This window comes from Mytilus trossulus, chromosome 1 (genome assembly GCF_036588685.1).
Source record: "Mytilus trossulus isolate FHL-02 chromosome 1, PNRI_Mtr1.1.1.hap1, whole genome shotgun sequence".
Lineage (NCBI taxonomy): Eukaryota > Metazoa > Mollusca > Bivalvia > Mytilida > Mytilidae > Mytilus > Mytilus trossulus.
In genome coordinates this window covers 36,908,705-36,932,245 of record NC_086373.1, presented here as the reverse complement: position 1 = coordinate 36,932,245, position 23,541 = coordinate 36,908,705, and the positions used below count along the sequence as shown (strand labels likewise).

The window sequence follows — 23,541 nt, the reverse complement described above, 5'->3', positions numbered from 1 at the left end:
AGTTTATCTTTATCTATATTAATATTCAAGATAATGACCAAAAACTGCAAAATTTCCTTAAAATTACCAATTAAGTGGCAGCAACCCAACAATGGGTTGTTTGATTCATCTGAAAATTTCAGGGCTGATAGATATTGACCTAATGAACATTTTTACCCCTGTCAGATTTGCTCTAAATGCTTTCGTTTTTGAGATATAAGCCAAAAACTGCATTTGACCCCTATGTTCTATTTTAAGTAATGGCGGCCATGTTTTTTGACGGATCAAAAATCGAAGCACACACTTTGTGCAGGATAATCTAAGGAACAATCATGCTAAGTTTCATCCAAATCCATTCAGTAGTTTCAGAGGAGAAGATTTTTTAAGTTAGCAAAGATGATGAACAAATTGTGAAAAATTGTCATTAAAGGACAATAACCCCTTAAGGGGTCAATTGACAATTTTGGTCATATGAACTTATTTGTAGATCTTACTTTGCTGATCATTTTTGCTGTTTACAGTTTATCTTTATCTATAATAATATTCAAGTTAATGACCAAAAACTGCAAAATTTCCTTAAAATTACCAATTAAGTGGCAGCAACCCAACAATGGGTTGTTTGATTCATCTGAAAATTTCAGGGCTGATAGATAATGACCTAATGAACATTTTAACCCCATGTCAGATTTGCTCTAAATGCTTTCGTTTTTCAGATATAAGCCAAAAACTGCATTTGACCCCTATGTTCTATTTTAAGTAACGGCGGCCATGTTTTTTGATGGATCAAAAATCGAAGCACACACTTTGTGCAGGATAATCTATGAAGGAACAATCATGCTAAGTTTCATTCAAATCCATTCAGTAGTTTCAGAGGAGAAGATGTTTGAAAAATTGTTAACGACGACAACGATGACAACGGACGCCAAGTGATGAGAAAAGCTCACATGGCCTTTTAGGCCAGGTGAGCTAAAAAGCAGAGGATTGATGAGATATTCAAATAGAATAGTGGTAAAACCTAGATTTCAAATAAAGAAGGGACAGATGATATATAGAAACAATAAATCAATTAAAATCATTTTATTCAAACATTTGGTAAGCAGTGCCCTCTTCTTCTTCCTCTTCTTCTGTTTCCATGGTATCAAGACTGAACTCATTTATAACAGGAGGGGCATTTACATGTGGGTTGTAAGTCCATTTTGGGAACACTCGTTTGTATAAGTTCATTAACACTGTGTCTTGTGATTTCAACTGTCCATCAAATACACACTTCATATGTCCATGAGTACCTGGAAAGTGAAAAAGTTTTTAAATAAATCATAACAATGACAGTTATAAATAAGACTAATTTCTTTTTAAAGTTAAGCTAAAATCATCAAAATTGTCAGACTTCTAATCTAAGATTATGTAGTTTTTAATAGTCTTGCCATTCACCATGTTGAATACTGAATATTCAACATGGAGAAAGATACAATATTTTTGATTGTGTGAATTGGGCCTCATTATGGGAAAATAGTTTAAGATTATGATTTATAACTACCCAAATAAATTTTCTTTCATTGATCAAAGAGTACAGAACTGTATAACAACAGAATTATTCATGCATGGTTATGACAAAGATTTATATGTGGAATGTTTGTTTTAAATTCTTCATCCAGACAAGGATAATTCACCTTTTTTACAGATAACCCATCATTGTACCTGCTTATCTGATCAATTACAAAGTGATTGCTGCTTGAGTTTGCAAACAGAATATTTTCTTGAGAACTGTCAACTCAGACCTGCCAACTTTTAAAAATCTCCATGGGGGATTTAGCTCGCCACAAGATTTTTAAGGGTTACAATTTTAGCGACTTTTCTGTGAGCATTGTTTTTTACTCCTAAAATAGTCTAAGTTCTCTTCTTTTTTCTTTTGGAATACTAATGATGAGCTTATAGGTCTTGAGTTCTTTTATTTGCATGATTTTTGTACTATTAAATTATAAAGTTGACAAAATAACTGAAGAATAGAGAAAATGGCATTAAAAATAAAGGATTCAAAGTAGAGACCCCCCCCCCCTTTCCCCCTCAAAAGACCTTCTCATCTATGAACCTTGACTCAAAACACCTAAAATTACATGTCCTAAAGTAGTAAGAAGGATGAAGACAGATTTTGATTTAGTCTTACTCATGGTCTTATTATAAGACATAAGACATTTTATTTCACTAAAGCCCCCACATGGGGTATGTTAGTATCAGTATCAATGAGAATAAACAATAATTTTTTCAGGTATATTTGTTGAAAATCTGGATTTTGACTAATTTTACGATCCCGTTATCGGGATTCGGGTTGAGGGGTAAAAATCGGGATGATACCGCGAAAATCGGGATAGTTGGCAGGTCTGCAACTTTATATGAGTATCATCATTACTATAATAGTTGTACCTAGATTATTTACCTAAGGGTTCTTTTATGTGACCTCTTTTCCCCCATTTAGTTCTCAGTTCTACAGGTTTAAACCAATCTATGTCCTCTGAAATATAAATTGTTTTAAATTAAAAACAAGATGAACTTGTCACTGAATGTACTGTAAATCTACAAAAACATAATGTACATCAAGACTTTAACAATAAATGGTCATGACAACAGCATGAACCATAATCAATTTTAAGCTTAGAGGTCAATGTTAAAAAAAAACCAAACATATGTGAGCAAGTCACTTGTGATTCCGGAGTTTATTCTTGTGTAACCGGTAATTTTCTATTTTTATTGTAACCTGAAACACCGTTTTAATGACGTATTAATATGCACTTATGATAACACTGAAATGAATGAAAGAAACATCTTAAAATAAGCCTTTTTATACCATCTGCAGGTAAATCATTATTGTATTTATTATTCCCTGGTCTTTATATTATTATAAATTGCTTTTAGTGTTTGTGTAAAGTCTTCAACACATATATAAACATGATAAACACATCAAAATAAACAATATTCATACGGCAAACCATTGCCGACGTATTTTCATATTTTTGTATCATTATCTGTGTATACAGCAGCTCTATGAATTAATAACATTGACAAACATATCGTAATATATCTTCCGTAATTATGTGACATAAATTCATGTCACGTAGAATACTATAATTTGTTTTTGTTGCATAAACATTGTATTTTTCATCGTTAAATAATTGTGTTGGTATATTAATCACATGCATCTATAATGATTGAATAATAACCATCCGAGTTCACTTCTGTTTAATTAACATTTATTTTGTACACAAACGAGAGCTATTTGCTATAAAAACTATGAAAAGCCTGTTTAACATTAATGTGTCATGTTATGGAACGCAGGTTTAACAATATTTTGTAATTCAATTTAAATGAGTGTTTTGATTAAGTAAACTTCATTTTGAATATGAAACAGAGTTAATGAAATGATTTAAGCAATATTTACTGCATATAAACCATACTTTGTCATATTAAATGTATACAAGAGTTATTGGTATCAATACTGAGTAATATTGCCTAAGGCAAGCAAACTATTGTAACTATGTATTTTGCTGATATCATTTACATTATGGTGTACATTATAACTGAAGTTGTATTCTACAAGTGTGTATTAAAAACTTTCTTTTTGTGTACTTGCAGGACTACCTGCCACCTTTGTTAACTAGTAAAACAATAAATATCTTATCATCAAATATGTCACTTTCTATCAGCCTCACTATACACCTGGCTTCACAAAGAACAAGTGAATGCAGAATTTATCAGAAAAGATATGGAAAACAACAACAATCAACAATTATAAATCCATTAGCGATATATAATACAAATAAAGAAAATCATGTATGTTTTGTTATGTAAGTAACTGTTTACAAGTAGGATTGACATTTTGGTTTATTCTGCTGATCTCACATAAACAGGATGGATAACTGTGACATTATTATTTGTGTTTCTCATTCTCTATTGACTAAAATTTTAAACATTTTCAGATTTTAATTTATTTTTATAAGCTGAATATGTATGAAGAAGCATTAAAGAAAGTCCATTGATATCTTGTATGCTGTTCCCTTTTAGGCAAAATATGAGAATCCAGTTCCACAGACACCTTCAGTGATTACACTATTTCTACCTTGTCAAAATGTTCAATTTCCAGGTTAATGTATTTGATAAGACTTTAGGTTTTCAATTATTGTCAATGCATGTCAGTTTAAAGCAATAACTAGACCATTAATATTTTTAATATTGATGCATTAACATGGGAGGATTTCAGATTTAATCACAATCTTTAAGTTGAAATGATGGATTTTCTGATTAGGTGTATTTATCAAGACAAATTTACAAAAGACCAATAATTTGGTATAGATTTTCAGATTGAGATTTTGAATGCTCTAATATAAACATTCATCATCTAGAGAATTCCTTTTTTTTCTTTTCTTTAAAACTGTATCAATTTGAGAGTTTAATGAATTAATCATGTCCAACATGTTTTGATTTTTGCTACTCAGCACTTACCTCGGTTAAAAAACATAAATCTGACGACTGCAGATCTTTTGTTTATTTTAAATGGTAATCCAGATAAGACAGTTCTTTTGGTTACAATTCTGTTAGGATTGACTGAGTGCAGAGAACCAGTGGCTACCAGTTCATGTTCACCTGTTAAAATAGAATATATTATTCAAAATTCTAAATACTGGATGTCCGTAGTATTTCGTACTAACATCCAACAACAGTGGTTTCAAGTGTTGTTCAGAAAGGATTTTATTATTGCAAAAACTGTAAATGAATGAATAGAACTGTTGTGCATGATATTCTATATCTTCCTTTACACAAAACTACAATATACATTTGTACATGCAAATATAAATCATTGGTATTTTTTTGGTACAAAAATTTCAAATATTCAATTAATTATCATTATTGACCTATTCATATTAAAATAAATGGGGAATGTGTCCATGGGACACAGTTGATGTCCCCACTTGCATATATCATATAAAGTTATAAAGGGAAGTTAAAATTATCGCTACCCAAATCTTTTCTTTATCCTGATTTGTGGTAATAAGTATGGTATATAAGTCTCATAACATATGGTTGAAGCAAACTCAAGTTAGAGAAAGGAAACAATTTATTCATTTGTCAGGGGCATAACTCTAGAATGGTTAAAGTGACACCACCAAATTCAAACATGATATGTATTTTGTGGTTATAAGTACTGTGTATAGTTGCATAGTATTTGGTTGATGCAAACTGAAGTGCTGAACGTAAAAAAAATAAAAATCAGCAATTTTTTCATTTGTAAAGGGGCATAACTTTCAAATGGTTAAAGTAACTCCACCAAAATATGCTCCACTAAGGGCGGGGTATAAAAAGATAATCATGGGATAACTTCAAACCTGAATAAGTTTCTTTAAACACCAAAACTGAGGCTGGAGGAAACATGGTTGGTGCATATACTGTTGCCATAGTAACTGTATCTGCTGGCAAAAATCTGTCCAACTAAAGAATACAGTAAACAATTTATTTACCTATTATTTAATGTATTTCAATAAATGTCTCCATTTACTTATAGAGAATCATAAAACTGCAGTGTTATCCACATAAATTCTGGATAGCATCACATTCCCCTAAATAAAGTATTCACTTTGCAGAGTTTTAATTGATATTGGTTTTGCATTGATGCCATCTTTTTTTAATATTTGTAAAATAAACTAATAACATGTGATATATATTTGTTACATTGAAGACCTGTTGGTGACCTTCCACTGTTGTTTTTTCTATGGTGGGGTTGTTGTCTCTTTGATAAATTCCCCATTTCCATTCTACATTTTATTTACATTAAAATGTGTACAGGATTATGTTATGTTTTTTTTATCTTGGTGATTATATATCAATGAAACAGCTACACATTGACATTAAACCAAAAAAACATCTAAAAGTTACCATACAATTGTTTTGAATTTTTATTTTGGAGTCTTTTAAAGCTGACAATGCAGTTTGGTCTTTGCTCATTGTTGACAGCCTTACAGTGACCTATAGTTGTCAATTTCTGTGTCTTGTGGTCCCTACTGGAGAGTTTTCTCATAGGCAATCATACATACCACATCTCCATATTTTCATATACTAAGTAGACAAAAGTTTATACAATAATAAAAGCACTTAATTGCCATCAAAATAGACAAACAGTGAAAATTTGTAAAAGCATTCAAAATAAACAGTTTTAAAATAAAGACCAAATAATATTTTAAATAATTAGCAAGACTATTCAAATTCTTTACAGAGATTTTGAATTTCACTAAGAATCTAGAATCATTTTTGGCTTACCTTGTGTTTAGAACCATTTGTATGTTGTGAGAACACAGGACATGCTGTGAACCTCCTATAACCAACATGAAAGATCAGTCTTTCTTTAGACTTAATTGGTTTAGTGTAAAAACTGTTCTTTTTGATCATGAAGTTTAAAACAGAGATTTTCTGTTCATGTTTCAACGGACCAAATACTACTACAGGGTTCCCTGGTTTGTAGGATTCTGAAAACAAACAAAAGATACTTCTGAACATTGCATTCATACACTCATTAATGGAAATCAAACCTTAAAATTCTGGTTCATGTTAAATAATCTTTTTCTTAGCCCTTAAACTATCAGAAGTGGAATTAAAAAAAGAATAAAATTGACAACTTTTAAAACCTAAATATTTTTTAATCTATTATTTTTCAGAATATTATATACATTCTTTTTAATACTGTTCTTTGCCTTAACTAACTCTTTTAGAAAGCATTTAGAAGATTTTTTTCCATCTACTATTTACAACATTAAAGACAAATTTTGTAAATATTTCATTCATTCTTACCCATAAATTCTTTAGGTACATTTGCAATATGAACTGTGATATACCATCCAGGCTAAAAAAAAAGCAAAATAATTATGATTTTAGTCATCTTAAACTATAACAATATAATGCTCTGTAAAACTTATATGGTTTTGAAAAGACAGGTGGGTGTCAGAGAGAGAGGGGTTCGTCCATCAAATCTCCCTTTTGTCTGTTTCCTTTGATTAACTTTCTCATAATTCCAATTTCCTTTAAGATTTAAATTTGTCTTAAAATGCATTACATATTTATTATCTGGACATTTCCTTTCACATTGGTACAAAACAAATTGACAAATTTACATAGATTAAAAAACAATAATGCATCATTTTTCACAAATTCTTCAACAAAATGTATAAAATCAGACCATTGGTTTTCTCATTTAAATTGTTTTACATTTTTCATATCTCATTTTACATTATGGATTTTCTCAATGTTGAGGGCCATAAGGTGACCAATTTGTCATATCACATTTTCATTTTTTTCACAGTTTTACATATATATTTTTTATCCACAACACTTAATCATAGCTCACCAAAGCTCCACCATCAGATTCAATATTCATCACACGTTTCTTAGTCTGACGGAAATTTGCAAACTGAAAAATCCTGGCATAATCTAATGGTAAGTTTTCCTTTGGATCCCAAGGGGATGTTCTGAAACTCTTCAATCCTCTATACCGAGTAAATCTTTCCCTAGCGGTCCGTTCCATTGGGGTATCTACTTCATCTGGGAACATCACATGTAATCTTTCTTCCTTTATCTTTTTTAACCTTAAATTAAAAGTTTCATAACTTTTTTATAAGTGTTGATCATTTTGATGATTCTACTTTACCTTTTCATAAAAGTAATAAGAATATAAGAAAAAATTGTCCTTTGTTAAAATAATAAATGCATGCCATTATTTCTGAATTTTTAGTTAACAATTTTACAAATAAATCATTATTCTTACATATTTTTCTCTTCGTCTAAATCCATTGTCTCATCATATCGAGCATCTTCATCAGCCTCTGTCACAGTCAACTGTAAAAAAGTTAAAAAATTAAGGTTCACATTCAGAGTTTTCACATTCACATTATTAAGATGATAGTTATTGAAGCCATCACAAATGGTCTTGCAAGTCTGGTTAAATTTAAACTCCCAGGAGGATTTAATTTCATTTATTTCGGGGAAAGAATATATCCATGATATTAAAACCACCAAGAAAACTTAACCTACATATAATATCACTGCCATCAAATGGAAACCAAGAAATTAAATCCCAATGAAATCTTATATAGAGACAAATCCGTGAAATGTCAACCCCACAAAAATTAATGTTTCTACCATGCAAATTACACACATTATAACAGTGTTAAGGTAGCACAATACAAAGATTATTTTACTTCCAATCACTAACCTTTGAAATGCTGTAACTTTCTTATGAATGCATAGAAAATAATAAAAGAGGTATATATAGATAGATAAAAGATAAATCTTCTAAATGAATGCAATATTTTTATTATGCAATCATTATGTAATCAATTATTATGTAATTAGTGGCAAAATCTGGGTAAGGTCACTTGAATGAATTTAGCTCTATCATCTCTTTAACTGTACGGAAAATATTAAAGAAATCTTAATCAACACATCATGGGCTTCAAAAGAGTGTCTCAGATTGTCTCTATGGTATTCTATTCTCTCATAAATCTCCAATTAGTGAAAACATCCTAACCACATAAAAGAAGATAATGTTTAATTAGGTGTAAAATGTGTTCTATACATTCTATCTGAAATCTGAGACACCCTTTTGTAGATAATGGCCATAGGAACAACATATAATAAAATCAACCCTCTAGGGATACCTATGCAGAAGCTAATTTCATTTGAAAGTGGAAATTTGGTGAAAAATATTTTAGACACGTTAACATTATAATTGGTTACATAATTGTTGCATAATACTAACATTGCATTAATTTAAAAAATTATCTGTTAGCTATCCAAAACTACCACTTTTATAAATTTTCAAGCATTATTAAGAAAGTTACAGCATTTTAAAACTTGGTAGTTGGAGTTATAAAATCTTTGTATTGTGCTACCTTAAATAATAATCATAAGTTTCATCTCTGAGCTAATTGATGTATGTATGTACTGGGATAGTTAAGTTTTTACCACAAATGATTAAATTTTTAGTATTTAACAATGCATGCAATACATATTCTTATACACGTATTAGTGATAGATTATTCTAAGATTCATCACTAAACTACAAGGGGTGTTCAATTTAAAAAGAAGAAACAATTTTTGTATATATGACTTTACACTTAGTTGCGACTCAGATTTTGTCCGTATATTTAATGACATTTATTATCTCTTATAGAAACAAATCTTCTACTAGTATTGAATAATCAGCCATAAGGTAGAGTGACAAATCTTTAAATTGAAATTAATTTTGTTTATACAAATAACAGAACCTAAAAGATATAGTATCAGATGTTTTATATACATGTATACTGTAAATTCAGAAATTATTGCTATATATGAGAGAGGTTTATAATCACAATAATTTTGAAATTTTTTATATGGATTAATTAGGATTTTCCTCAAAATTGTAAAAATCGAAAATCGCAATAATAAAACTGTGCACTAATTTCTGAATTTAAAGGTATTGAATCCTACTTACAGTCTCAAATTCTTCATTGTCACTTTCATTGTCTCCTGATTCAACTTCATCGACTCCTTGCATTTCATCATCCTCTTCATCACTTTCTTCATCTAACTGTGACTAAAATAAATATGTACAATTTATACAAATATTGGTTCGTTTGATTGGTTAATAACATTATCTTCTCTCTACAAAATCAGATGAATTAAAAAGATGCAACTTTTAAAGTTGATAGCATTTATACTGGTTTCTCAGAGTGTTTATTAGAACTCTATCTATAAATGACTATATTTCAACTGAGGATTGCTTAACATAAAGCACATTACTGGGACAATCTCAAGTTAACTATTTGCACATGGACTGGAAATTTTCAATAAAAAAAAAAACACAAAACCAAAACAGCTTATCAAAATGAAACTTTAGCCGTCTCACAGAGAGTTAAATGCTGGTTCTTTGACATGTGAAGAGCATGGCTTTCTTATAACCTAAGTTTTAAATAAAATTTGTTCCATTGTCAGACAGGATTGCAGGCAAGTTGAAACAGACTCCACCGTGTCACAAGTTCTATGGTTATAGGATAGAATCCTAGGAGGTTATATCATTACAATATTCCTGGAAAGTAATATTGCAATATCATAGGAAATAGTATAACTGTAATTTATTATTATTCATCTATTAGTTGAATTTCATGAGCACAGGAAAACCACAAATTTTGAAGTTCAAAAAAATAAAAATTTTCTATATAATATATATGCAGACTTTGGCAAAACCACAAATCAAAATATCCACAAAATAGCAAGTTTACCGTAAACCATAAAAATTGGTACATGTACCCACAAAAATAAATGAATCCACAGTATTACAATATCCCAGGATAGATACTGTGGGTTAATTAATATTCATTGGTTAACATTTATTGTGGATTTCGTTGGAACAGGTGAACCACAAATTTATAGCGAATCCTATCATAGTTTTCCACAGATTCACCTGCAAGTTACCTGTCCATTTAAACTTTTGTAAGTTCTATTGTCCCATCTAACAAATACAACAGGTATTGTTCTCTGTAGGGACCTTTAAATTTCTTGCAAGAGAAATCTATCACTTACTGATTAATTTACCTGAACAAAAAATTGAACTGTCAAGGATAGAAATACATGTACAAATAAGTAATTATAAAACTGCATGTGATGTTGTATTTATTCAATCAATAACACATTTTCAATTTGTTTGATATAAACACTTATTTAAAAATTAAAAGTTGATTTCTGATCAAATTTCAACATTTTACCTATTAAAATTTGCTATTTTTAAGTCTGTTCACAATTGAAAACTTGAAATGATAATGTTTAAATAATTAAGGTCTTCATAACTGAAGAACCACGCAAAACATGCAGATTCTTTGAAACATAAATGCATGCAGTAGTTAAAGAAAATCAGAAATAAACTTTTTATAATTAAATCAGTGCTTATATTGAACAGATTGAAACTATATTATTGATATTGAATAAATACCGTATCACATGCAGGTTATGTGAGTGTATACATGTATTTCAATCAACAAAGAAGATATTTTTTTGGTCAGGCAAATTAATCAATGAGTGATAGATTTCTCCTAGAAGAAATTTAAATGTCCAAGTGAATAAACTACACAGAGAACAATACCTGTTGTATTGATTCAATGGGACAGGTAAACTTGCAAAAGTTTAAATACCTTGGTCAAGAGCAGCCGACTCTGTGGAAAACTTTCATTTGGTTCGCTATAAATGTTCAACGAATAACAAATTTTCAAAAGAAATGTTTGAACTTTGAAGACATTGCCAAATTTTAAGGCAATTTAATATTCATGGAAATGCAAGTTTTCTTTAATCCATGAAAATTGGTACTCTCGTTAATAAATTAATTCACAGAATAGTCTTTTAATATATATAGAAACTTACATCATTATCGTCATCACTATCGACAATCCATGAAGCCTGATATTCTGAGGTACCTTTAGGGACTTTCTTTACAACCTTCTTCTTTGCATTCTTATCAGCTAAAAAAAAATTGTATTCAATCCATATAGATTTGTGCTAATGAACAAAAGAGGTCTACTATTTCTTCTGCAAAACCAAGGCTGAGGAGTAATGTTTTTGTTGTATTTGTTAATGTGTACTACTAGTGTAGCAGAGTCATATTACCCTCCCACAGCACCTGAGATCACATCTCATTTTGGTGTAATTAGTTATGCTCAGTCATTCATTTTCTTTCTGTGCAATGTTTTGAACTCTTTGTTGTTGGGTTTTTTTTCGCATCAGTGTTTTTTATTTTTTTTTATTGCCCTTTAGAATCTTCTACCTCTTTTTGGCGAGCCTTCGACTTATGTCGAAAAAGCGAGACTAAGCGATCCTACATTCCGTCGTTGGCGGCGTCCACAAATATTCACTCTGTGGTTAAAGTTTTTGAAATTTTAATAACTTTCTTAAACTATACTGGATTACTTCGAAACATGGACAGAAGCTTGTTTATGATCATAAGATAGTATCCAGAAGTAAATTTTGTAAAAATAAAATTCCATTTTTGTCGAGCCTTCGACTTTAGTCAAAAAAGCGAGACTAAGCGATCCTACATTCCGTCGGCGTCGGCGGCGTCCACAAATATTCACTCTGTGGTTAAAGTTTTTTAAATTTTAATAACTTTCTTAAACTATACTGTATTTCTACCAAACTTGGACAGAAGCTTCTTTATGATCATTAGATAGTATCCAGAAGTAAATTTTGTAAAAAAAAAAATCCATTTTTTCCGTATTTTACTTATAAATGGACTTAGTTTTTCTGCGGGGAAACAACATTCACTCTGTGGTTAAAGTTTTTGAAATTTTAATAACTTTCTCAAACTATCCTGGGTTTGTACCAAACTTTGACAGAAGTTTGTTTATGATCATAAGATAGTATCCAGAAGTAAATTTTGTAAAAAAATAAATGCATTTTTCCGTATTTTACTTATAAATGGACTTAGTTTTTCTGCTGGGTAACATTACAATTCACTCTGTGGTTAAAGTTTTTAGAATTTTAATAACTTTCTTAAACTATCCTGGGTTTGTACCAATCTTTGACAGAAGCTTATTTATGATCATTATATAGTATCCAGAAGTAAATTTTGTAAAAGCAGAACTCCATTTTTTCTGTATTTTTCTTTTAAATGGACTTTAATTTTCTTCCAGTTTACCTTACATACAGTCTGCAGTTAAAGTTTTCAAAACATTTATTATATTCATTAAACTATCATAGATTTTTACCAAAATTGGACAGATTAGCTTCTCACAATCATAAGATAGTATCAAGAGGAATATTTTTATTGACTTTTTTCCTCAGTTTTGTTGAGCCTGCGATTTACAGCAAAGTAGGCGAGACACTGGGTTCCGCGGAACCCTTACAAATTTTTTCTGTATTTTACTTAAATGTACTTAGTTTTTCTGCAGGGAAACATTATATTCACTCTGTGGTTAAAGTTTTTTAAATTTTAATAACTTTCTCAAACTATACTGGATTACTTCCAAACGTGGACAGAAACTTGTTTATGATCATAAGATAGTATCCAAATGTTAATTTCGTAAAAATAAAATTCCATTTTTTCCGTATTTTACTTATAAATGGACTTAGTTTTTCTGCGGGGAAACATTACATTCACTCTGTGATCAAGTTTTTTAAATTTTAATAACTTTCTTAAACTATCCTGGGTTTGTACCAAACTTAGACAGAAGCTAGTTTATGATCAAAAGATAATATGCATAAGGAAATTTTGTAAAAAAGTAAATCCATTTTTTCCGTATTTTACTTTTAAATGGACTTAGATTTTCTGCCAGGAAATAACATGTTCACTCTGTGGTTAAATTTAAAAAAAAAAAAAAATGCTTTCTTTTGCTACTTTTAATTTGTACTAAACTTAGACAGAAGCTTGTTTAAGATCATAAGCTAGTATTTAGAAGGAAATTTTGATAATATTTTGTACCTGTGTATAGATTTTACTTATAAATGGACTAAGTTTTCTTCCAGTTAACATAACATACAGTCTGCAGTTAAAGTTTTTAAACATTTATTAGATTCATAAACTATCCTGGATTTTTACTAAACTTGGACAGAAGCTTCTTACAATCAAAAGATAGTATCAAGAGGGATATTTTTATTGATTTTTTTCCTCATTTTGTTAAGCCTGTGAATTTCAGCAAAAGTAGGCGAGACACTGGGTTCCGCGGAACCCTTACAATTTTTTTTTAACTAAAGGCAGTTGTATATTTTTTAACTAAAGGCAGTTGTATATTTTTTAACTAAAGACAGTTGTATATTTTTTAACTAAAGGCAGTTGTATATTTTTTTAACTAAAGGCAGTTGTATATTTTTAACTAAAGGCAGTTGTATATTTTTAACTAAAGGCAGTTGTATATTTTTTAACTTAAGGCAGTTGTATATTTTTTTACTAAAGGCAGTTGTATATTTTTTAACTAAAGACAGTTGTATATTTTTTAACTAAAGGCAGTTGTATATTTTTTAACTAAAGGCAGTTGTATATTTTTAACTAAAGGTAGTTGTATATTTTTAACTAAAGGCAGTTGTATATTTTTTAACTAAAGGCAGTTGTATATTTTTAACTAAAGGCAGTTGTATATTTTTTAACTAAAGGCAGTTGTATATTTTTTAACTAAAGGCAGTTGTATATTTTTTAACTAAAGGCAGTTGTATATTTTTTAACTAAAGGCAGTTGTATATTTTTTAACTAAAGGCAGTTGTATATTTTTTAACTAAAGGCAGTTGTATATTTTTCAAATTGTCTGATGAAACTCTTACTCTAATGTAAAATATTCAAGAACATGAACTAATGAAAGCACATTTTTTCAATTCGTATGATTATTGTCTTATTCTCTTGGTAACAAATTTTACTTTTTTCAGTGAGGTACATAATAATTAGAATTAATATAAAAAAAATTTTTTTTTACTGCAACATTTTAGCTTACTACAATACAGGATAATATATTGTGTAACCATGAAAATGTGTCAGTTAAAACAGGATGTTGGAATACTCAGGTGTTGGATTAGACAGGTATCACTGTATTTAGTGTTGTTCCGATGATCAGAATAAGTCGGAAATCAGTTGGTTTGGTCTGGCGATGTCAATAATCGATCGGGATTTTGTTCAATCGATTGTCGTTAAAGTTTCCGGACTTTGAGCATATCAACTTCCGGTCCGTTTACTGTTTGCATTTTATATGCGCAGTCAAACAATATTAACAAAAAATATCAGGATAGATGACAGTAACAATGACAAACATCCTATAATTAAAGAAATAATAAACCAATTTCCTTTTTTATAAATGTGACAAAAGCATTTGCAGATTGATGGATTTTCTTTCAATACCGGTACTTGTTACTTGAGAGCGGACAAATAATTTTGATTTTAGACAAAATAATTTCAATGCTTCATTAGAACTGTTGCAAGTTGCCTTTTATTAATGTGTTATCCATTTGTAGCATCAAAAACGTCATATTCCCTTCCAAATTGCTTGCCAAACATCATTTACTTTTGTAAATTTTACGAAATTTGTCCGCCATTTATACATATAAGAGTCATGAATCGGATACGGTTCAACTACGTAAAAATTCCGCACTCTGGCAATAATAAGTTCAGACGCACGAATTGAAAGAAAATAATGATCACAAAAGTAATAAAAGCGTTCTACACGAATTAACAGACATTGGCTTTAAAATACCCATGTTTACAGTATATGTTATAATGCAAATGCATTGTTTTATTTTTTTCTGTTAATTTCAAATTTCTAAAAGTTAAAAAACTGTATATATCTTTTCTTAATTCGAAGCATTAAAATGTTCAAACAGCTATGTTATTGAAAATTTTTTGTGAGTTACACCATTGAAATTTAGAAATGTTAGTGTCAGTGTTGGTAATTAATGTTGTAATTATGAGATAAAATATGTTCAATATAAATCTTGATTCTTATAATTTATTGTTTTAACTGCTAAATCGATAATGATCAAAGGTACCAGTATTATAATTTAGTAGTAAGTACGCCAGAATATGAAAAGGAAACAAAAGATCATTTAATGAATATATAAACTCTGCAATGATATAGAATATACACATTAGACAAGTACAATGAGACTAAATGCATGAGTTCCTTTCAAAAAAAGGGCAAGGTATTATGATTCGATTATAACTGATAGTTGGTTGGTTGCTGTCAACCGATTGTAATAGATAATCGGTTGGTAATTTCAACCGATTATCCAACACTAACTGTATTCATATAAAAGATACCTTCAGCTAATTCTTCTTCTGTTGGCCATGTTTGTTCTCCTTCCATAGGGTCAGGTACATTTTCACTTTCTAATGACTCTTGTTGTGAAGGATTTACTTTATCTAACACAGTCACATAGCCTTCTGATTCTGACATTTCTGTATCCTAAAAGTATAGCAGTTGGTCTCATTAAGCCTCATGTAAATCATTTAATCTGAAGTCAATGATGTTACGCAGTAAAGAGTAGCTATACTTAACTTACACACTTAAAATGGTTTCTTTTTCTTCAATAGTATTTTGCAGAAATTACAATTATGCATTAAAATAAACCTAAATTCACTTTTTGCCTAGTTCTTATTACATATTTTCTCATTTTACTTTAAACCTGAAGTCAATCAGAGACTTTCCTCTTTGGTAAAGTTTGCTACTATGTTTAACATAATATATAAAATCAAACTGAGAGCAGTGCATATTACTGTTTGTAATATGCAAAATAAAACTAACATGTGTAATTTTTTTCAGTAAGAAAGCCAAAACCACAAATGACCTTACCTGACCAGCAATTCCTCTAGTTTTCTGATTCTGTGAGTATGGATCTTTACCACAAATGACCTTACCTGACCAGCAATTCCTCTAGTTTTCTGATTCTGTGAGTATGGATCTTTACCACAAATGACCTTACCTGACCAGCAATTCCCCTAGTTTTCTGATTCTGTGAGTATGGATCTTTACCACAAATGACCTTACCTGACCAGCAATTCCTCTAGTTTTCTGATTCTGTGAGTAAGGTAGCCAAAACCACAAATGACCTTAACTGACCAGCAATTCCTCTAGTTTTCTGATTCTGTGAGTAAGGTAGCCAAAACCACAAATGACCTTACCTGACCAGCAATTCCCCTAGTTTTCTGATTCTGTGAGTATGGATCTTTACCACAAATGACCTTACCTGACCAGCAATTCCTCTAGTTTTCTGATTCTGTGAGTATGGATCTTTACCACAAATGACCTTACCTGACCAGCAATTCCTCTAGTTTTCTGATTCTGTGAGTATGGATCTTTACCACAAATGACCTTACCTGACCAGCAATTCCTCTAGTTTTCTGATTCTGTGAGTATGGATCTTAACCACAAATGACCTTACCTGACCAGCAATTCCTCTAGTTTTCTGATTCTGTGAGTATGGAACTTAACCACAAATGACCTTACCTGACCAGCAATTCCCCTAGTTTTCTGATTCTGTGAGTATGGATCTTTACCACAAATGACCTTACCTGACCAGCAATTCCTCTAGTTTTCTGATTCTGTGAGTATGGATCTTTACCACAAATGACCTTACCTGACCAGCAATTCCTCTAGTTTTCTGATTCTGTGAGTATGGATCTTTACCACAAATGACCTTACCTGACCAGCAATTCCTCTAGTTTTCTGATTCTGTGAGTATGAATCTTTACTACAAATGACCTTACCTGACCAGCAATTCCTCTAGTTTTCTGATTCTGTGAGTAAGGTAGCCAAAACCACAAATGACCTTACCTGACCAGCAATTCCTCTAGTTTTCTGATTCTGTGAGTATGGATCTTAACCACAAATGACCTTACCTGACCAGCAATTCCTCTAGTTTTCTGATTCTGTGAGTATGGATCTTTACCACAAATGACCTTACCTGACCAGCAATTCCTCTAGTTTTCTGATTCTGTGAGTATGGATCTTTACCACAAATGACCTTACCTGACCAGCAATTCCTCTAGTTTTCTGATTCTGTGAGTATGGATCTTTACCACAAATGACCTTACCTGACCAGCAATTCCTCTAGTTTTCTGATTCTGTGAGTATGGATCTTTACCACAAATGACCTTACCTGACCAGCAATTCCTCTAGTTTTCTGATTCTGTGAGTATGGATCTTTACCACAAATGACCTTACCTGACCAGCAATTCCTCTAGTTTTCTGATTCTGTGAGTATGGATCTTTACCACAAATGACCTTACCTGACCAGCAATTCCTCTAGTTTTCTGATTCTGTGAGTATGGATCTTTACCACAAATGACCTTACCTGACCAGCAATTCCTCTAGTTTTCTGATTCTGTGAGTATGGATCTTAACCACAAATGACCTTACCTGACCAGCAATTCCTCTAGTTTTCTGATTCTGTGAGTATGGAACTTAACCACAAATGACCTTACCTGACCAGCAATTCCCCTAGTTTTCTGATTCTGTGAGTATGGATCTTAACCACAAATGACCTTACCTGACCAGCAATTCCTCTAGTTTTCTGATTCTGTGAGTATGGATCTTTACCACAAATGACCTTACCTGACCAGCAATTCCTCTAGTTTTCTGATTCTGTGAGTATGGATCTTTACCACAAATGACCTTACCTGACCAGCAATTCCCCTAGTTTTCTGATTCTGTGAGTATGGATCTTTACCACAAATGACCTTACCTGACCAGCAATTCCTCTAGTTTTCTGATTCTGTGAGTATGGATCTTAACCACAAATGACCTTACCTGACCAGCAATTCCCCTAGTTTTCTAATTCTGTGAGTATGGATCTTTACCACAAATGACCTTACCTGACCAGCAATTGCTCTAGTTTTCTGATTCTGTGAGTATCATATGGATCTTAACCACAAATGACCTTACCTGACCAGCAATTCCCCTAGTTTTCTGATTCTGTGAGTATGGATCTTTACCACAAATGACCTTACCTGACCAGCAATTCCTCTAGTTTTCTGATTCTGTGAGAATGGATCTTTACCACAAATGACCTTACCTGACCAGCAATTCCTCTAGTTTTCAGATTCTGTGAGTATGGATCTTTACCACAAATGACCTTACCTGACCAGCAATTCCTCTAGTTTTCTGATTCTGTGAGTATGGATCTTTACCACAAATGACCTTACCTGACCAGCAATTCCTCTAGTTTTCTGATTCTGTGAGTATGGATCTTTACTACAAATGACCTTACCTGACCAGCAATTCCTCTAGTTTTCTGATTCTGTGAGTATGGATCTTTACTACAAATGACCTTACCTGACCAGCAATTCCTCTAGTTTTCTGATTCTGTGTGTATGGATCTTTTGCAGCATCGATCTGTAACATCTGGAAGTCGCCCCAGCCTGGTATGTGGACTAGACTGTTTACAGACAGATTCTGACATCTCAAATATCCACTCACTTTCAATGTTCCTACCTCACTCTGAAAATGAAAAACACACAAATTCTTACAAACATTTCATAAATCAATCAATGAAAGACAAATGTGAGTGAGGACAGGAATATCCCCCCCCCCCCCCCCCTGAAGCATTGCAATTTTCCAAGTTCAAAAGGGGTATAACTCTTGATTAATAAATGACTCACAAACCAAATTTGAACTCTGTCTGCTTGTATGGATCTTATCATTGTGTATGAGTTACATAAAATTTGGATGAGGAAAACTAAAGAGTGGGGACACACAATAATTTGCTATTTTCCAAGTTATAAAGGGACATAACTCTAGAACAGTAAGTGACTCATTTTTATAGTTCATTCTTATGTTGTACTGTTATACCACTGTCCCAGGTTGGGGGAGGGTTGGGATCCTGCTAACATGTTTAACCCCGCGACATTATTTATGAATGTGCCTGTCCCAAGTCAGGAGCCTGTAATTCAGTGGTTGTCGCTTGTTTATGTGTTACATATTTGTTTATGTGTTACATATTTGTTTTTCATTCATTTTTTTACATAAATAAGGCCGTTAGTTTTCTCGCTTGAATTGTTTTACATTGTGTTATCGGGGCCTTTAATAGCTGACTATATGCGGTATGGGCTTTGCTCATTGTTGAAGGCCGTACGGTGACCTATAATTGTTAATGTTTGTGTCATTTTGGTCTTTTGTGGATAGTTGTCTCATTGGCAATCATACCACATCTTCTTTTTTATCATTGCCCAAACTTTTTTTATGTCTTTAAATTTTTGTTCTTGAATTGCTTAGTAGTGTATGAGTTTTATAATATTTGCATGAGTTACAGTGCAGTAACAAAAATGGGACAGACGAGAAGATAGACAGAGGAATGGTCTAAGGTTACACTGATAACACCCCTATTGCTTACGGAAGGATCACAGAGGTACATATACAATTCCTTTTTATATTAATCTAAACTTAATAATGAAAACTATGAATATATTCATATATCATAATATATTAAAACACCTAAAAATTATGTGAAGAGAACTACCTCTAGAATTCAGTAATTGTCATGACTTTTGTTTAAACTGTTTGAAAGAATACAGTATGAAAGAAATATTTATTCCATGCCAAAAAATACACAATCATCTCCATAAAATCCAGAGGCCAATTTAGAGCCCCCCCCCCCTTTTCTGGGAAAATTTGGTTAACTATATAGGGAATAACTGAAGCATGACCAGAGCCGGCCCCCTTTTAGGCAGTCAGAAGGCCCCTTCTCATGAACATTTCTGGATCTGCCACTGAAACCTATACAGACCTCTTCATTAGGCAGCTCAAACTGAATATCCTCTGCAAGTAAATGTGGACGATATTCTCTGTTGAAAATAGGTCGTAACTTCTGATTGGTAATTAATCGTAACATCAGTAATGCATCTTGTGTACTATCAATAGAATGGTACTTATCTCCAGGAAATCTATAAATAAAGCATTTGATTTAAACATATTTTAGGCAAAATATCTATCAGTTCCTTTTTTTTTTTTTATCAAATTTCTTATTTTTAGAAGGCTGTGAAAATTTATATCTACCAAAAGCAATTTCATGTGTTCTAACAGTTACTCTCTATATATGAAATTTCAATTTTAACATTCCATTTTTTTTTATAAAAATAAAACATGTATCTAAATTTGTTCATCAAATAATTCAAATACAAGAAACATCCAACAAAAACTTCATTTGTTTGAATGTAAAATCATTGTAGTTGTGAAGTAAGAAGAAACTGATGCCACATATATGTAAGAAAAAGCCAATTGACAGTACAAGTACACCTTATCACTATTACTGGACATCACAAAGGTTCCAAAAATTTTGAAGTCTCAATAAAAAATGGCTGTTGCCAGAAAAGAATCAAAGAGCAGAATGCTCTGAGGGATACGATTGCCATAGTTTTCATTGACACATGTATAGCAGTTCTGCCAAATTTTCATTAAACAAATGCATGAGATTTGGCCAAAATTCAAAAGATCAAAGAGGAAAGAAATAGATCCAAGAATACTGTTGCAAAAAAAGCATGAACATGCGCGAGTCTCAAGCATTTTTGGCCGGTAACCCTGGTACAGCTGGATAGTATTATTCTCTAAACTAATTCAACTGCACATGCAAAATGTAACAATCTGAATAGTCACTCAACTTAAAGAATAGCCAATCCCCGTTACAAGTGTATGAGCCATGTACTTATTGTGTTTTATCGAATTATAGTTATCCTGTACCATTGTAAACTCGTACCATTAAAAAAAAACTTGTACCAATGCAAACTCGTACCATTGCTAACTCGTACCAACTTATTTAAATGCATTCAAATGGTGTTAAATGATACATGATATACGTTACTTTCACCCAATACCTCTTAAGTCTGTAAAATGTATATAATTTGAAAGTACAATGACCAATTTGTAGCTTATGTTCCTTGTATATTGGATAGAAAATACTGTGGCAGATGTAGATAATTAAGGTATATACAGTTTCACCCGAAGAAAATTTTTCATGAATAATTAAATCTTAGCAGTTAGTCAAAATGATTGCCAAAATTATTTTTACTGTCTATAAATAAATGTAACAATGAAATTTAAGGGGGTCCGCATTTTCCCTGCAAAAAAAGGCACATGGCTTTCAACAATTGTAAACATAGCATTCAATTTGTGATCATGGATTACAGCTTTAATTAACTTAAATTGGATATATACATATTCAACATGTTCAATTTTAATAAGGTACAGTTAAAGCAATGTTTTAACTTTCCTCTGGATTAAGTTCTACAGTGGCGGATCCAGAACTTTTCCTAAGGGGGAGCCCGCTGACTGACCTAAGAGGGGGCCCGCTCCAGTCATGCTTCAATGATTCCCTTTATTATCAACCATTTTTTTTCCACAAAAAAAGGGGGGGCTGGATCCGCCTATGTTCTAGTTTGAAAGATCAGTTAAAACATAAATGCTTTAAAACATTCTTTATTTTTGTCTAAGTTTTCATTTAACATCTGTGTAAAATTCAAGTAATTCAACTTTATTTCTATTAAGTTTACAAACAGAAACCCATAAAACATCATATTTTTTATATATTTTTCTGAATGTTACTACTTCCCAGTAGTACAAGTTAACTTTTTTGGTTCCAATGCCGTGGTACGAGTTAACTTGCTTCCGTATCTTATCACCGTAATTCTAGGAGGAACCCTAAACTGGACCCCTATTGTGTTCACTTATCGCTACACTGACCTTCGGTGCGAAGCTATATATAGAACGGCGGACCAGTTTAGGAGGAACCCCATTTCTTACTCTTTAATTATTGAAGTTCCTTTGGGTCAGAGGGCATGACTCCTTTCCGTACACACTCCTCTGTTTACATTGAGATCGTTCTTAATATAATACGACGTTTACCGGCATTAACGAGTTAATTCTTCTTGACGAATACTTCGAAAAGGGAGACAACTCGAAACGATAACACGGAAGATTCCATTTCTGCTGAAGGGGTGTCATAGGTAATTTTTACGATGAAACATTTATTTTAATTTAAATTATGCATGTGATTTAAAATTATGCAACAACAATAGCCCTCCATATGCAGACAGACATAGAAAAAATCCCATGAGTTTCAAATTAATCAATGAAGCGGGGAATCACTCAATCTGATACCCCTTGAAATCAGGAAAACTACACGCATGTGGGGTCTCACTAATTAGCGACAAAAAGCGTCAAGAAGCGACAAAAGAAAAATAATAAGTGACAAAAAGCAACAAGAAGCTATTTAGCGACAAGAATACATTTTGTTATCACATACATTAAAATATTTTTTAGGATTATATTGAAAGATGAAGAAATAAAAAAAAATCGATGAAGAGATTGTGTACTTTTTATTATCATATTGATAGATGTAGAAATTAAACATGTGTAAGAGCAAAGTGTAAACGCTATAAAATGAAAATAAAAACAAAGATTTGTCACCTTCCTTTTGAAGGATTTAATAAAACAAAAACATGAAATATTATTTCCTTCCTAACTGTACAATTAATTTTTCCTGATAGGACCAACATTAGCTGTGGCTTCACTCTAAGGTAATACACAATTAAGAGCAACAAATGAGATTAACTAGGTGCTGTCCTTTGTTTTATTGCAACAATAACATCCATTAACACCTTCATCAATTACACGCACCAGAATATAAAATTATTGTACCGAATAGTGAACACCTGTTGAAAACTCAAGATTGTCATCAGTTTCCTTTAATCTTCAATCTATATGCATAAACATGATAAATATCGTTAAATGAGACAATACACTAAATAAAGTGATGACAAATATTCACATTTTAATTATGTTTTCCTCTTGTTTGATTTCAGTTCTTAATTTGTATTTCACAATTTGTGTATGTATTTTCTGGACAATTATGCACAAATAATGCATTTTGCAAATTAATTATATATTGTACAAAAATGGTTTTAAAAACAAATAAAAAGACAAAATATACTTCCTGTGATACCTTATAAAATATCATGTAAATAAATGTAGCAATTGAATTAGATTTACAAGTTTCATTTCGCCCCCTATCAAAATTAACTTTCCTGTCGTT

General features: G+C 31.5%; 1 protein-coding gene across 1 annotated transcript in view; it reads right to left on the bottom strand.

Moving 5' to 3' along the window:
* Positions 1 to 1,041: 1,041 nt before the first annotated feature.
* LOC134723308 (pre-rRNA-processing protein TSR1 homolog) overlaps positions 1,042 to 23,541 on the bottom strand; it is a 41,944-nt gene continuing 19,444 nt past the window's right edge. The window contains exons 7-19 of the mRNA XM_063586930.1: positions 20,242 to 20,398; positions 18,792 to 18,956; positions 15,779 to 15,923; positions 11,410 to 11,507; positions 9,491 to 9,592; positions 7,781 to 7,851; positions 7,364 to 7,601; positions 6,811 to 6,862; positions 6,283 to 6,488; positions 5,355 to 5,457; positions 4,474 to 4,614; positions 2,414 to 2,488; positions 1,042 to 1,265 (exon numbers count right to left, since the gene is read on the bottom strand). Coding sequence (XP_063443000.1) covers positions 1,057 to 1,265; positions 2,414 to 2,488; positions 4,474 to 4,614; positions 5,355 to 5,457; positions 6,283 to 6,488; positions 6,811 to 6,862; positions 7,364 to 7,601; positions 7,781 to 7,851; positions 9,491 to 9,592; positions 11,410 to 11,507; positions 15,779 to 15,923; positions 18,792 to 18,956; positions 20,242 to 20,398 — 1,762 coding nt within the window. The 3' untranslated portion in view covers positions 1,042 to 1,056. The remainder of the gene's footprint in view (positions 1,266 to 2,413; positions 2,489 to 4,473; positions 4,615 to 5,354; positions 5,458 to 6,282; positions 6,489 to 6,810; positions 6,863 to 7,363; positions 7,602 to 7,780; positions 7,852 to 9,490; positions 9,593 to 11,409; positions 11,508 to 15,778; positions 15,924 to 18,791; positions 18,957 to 20,241; positions 20,399 to 23,541) is intronic.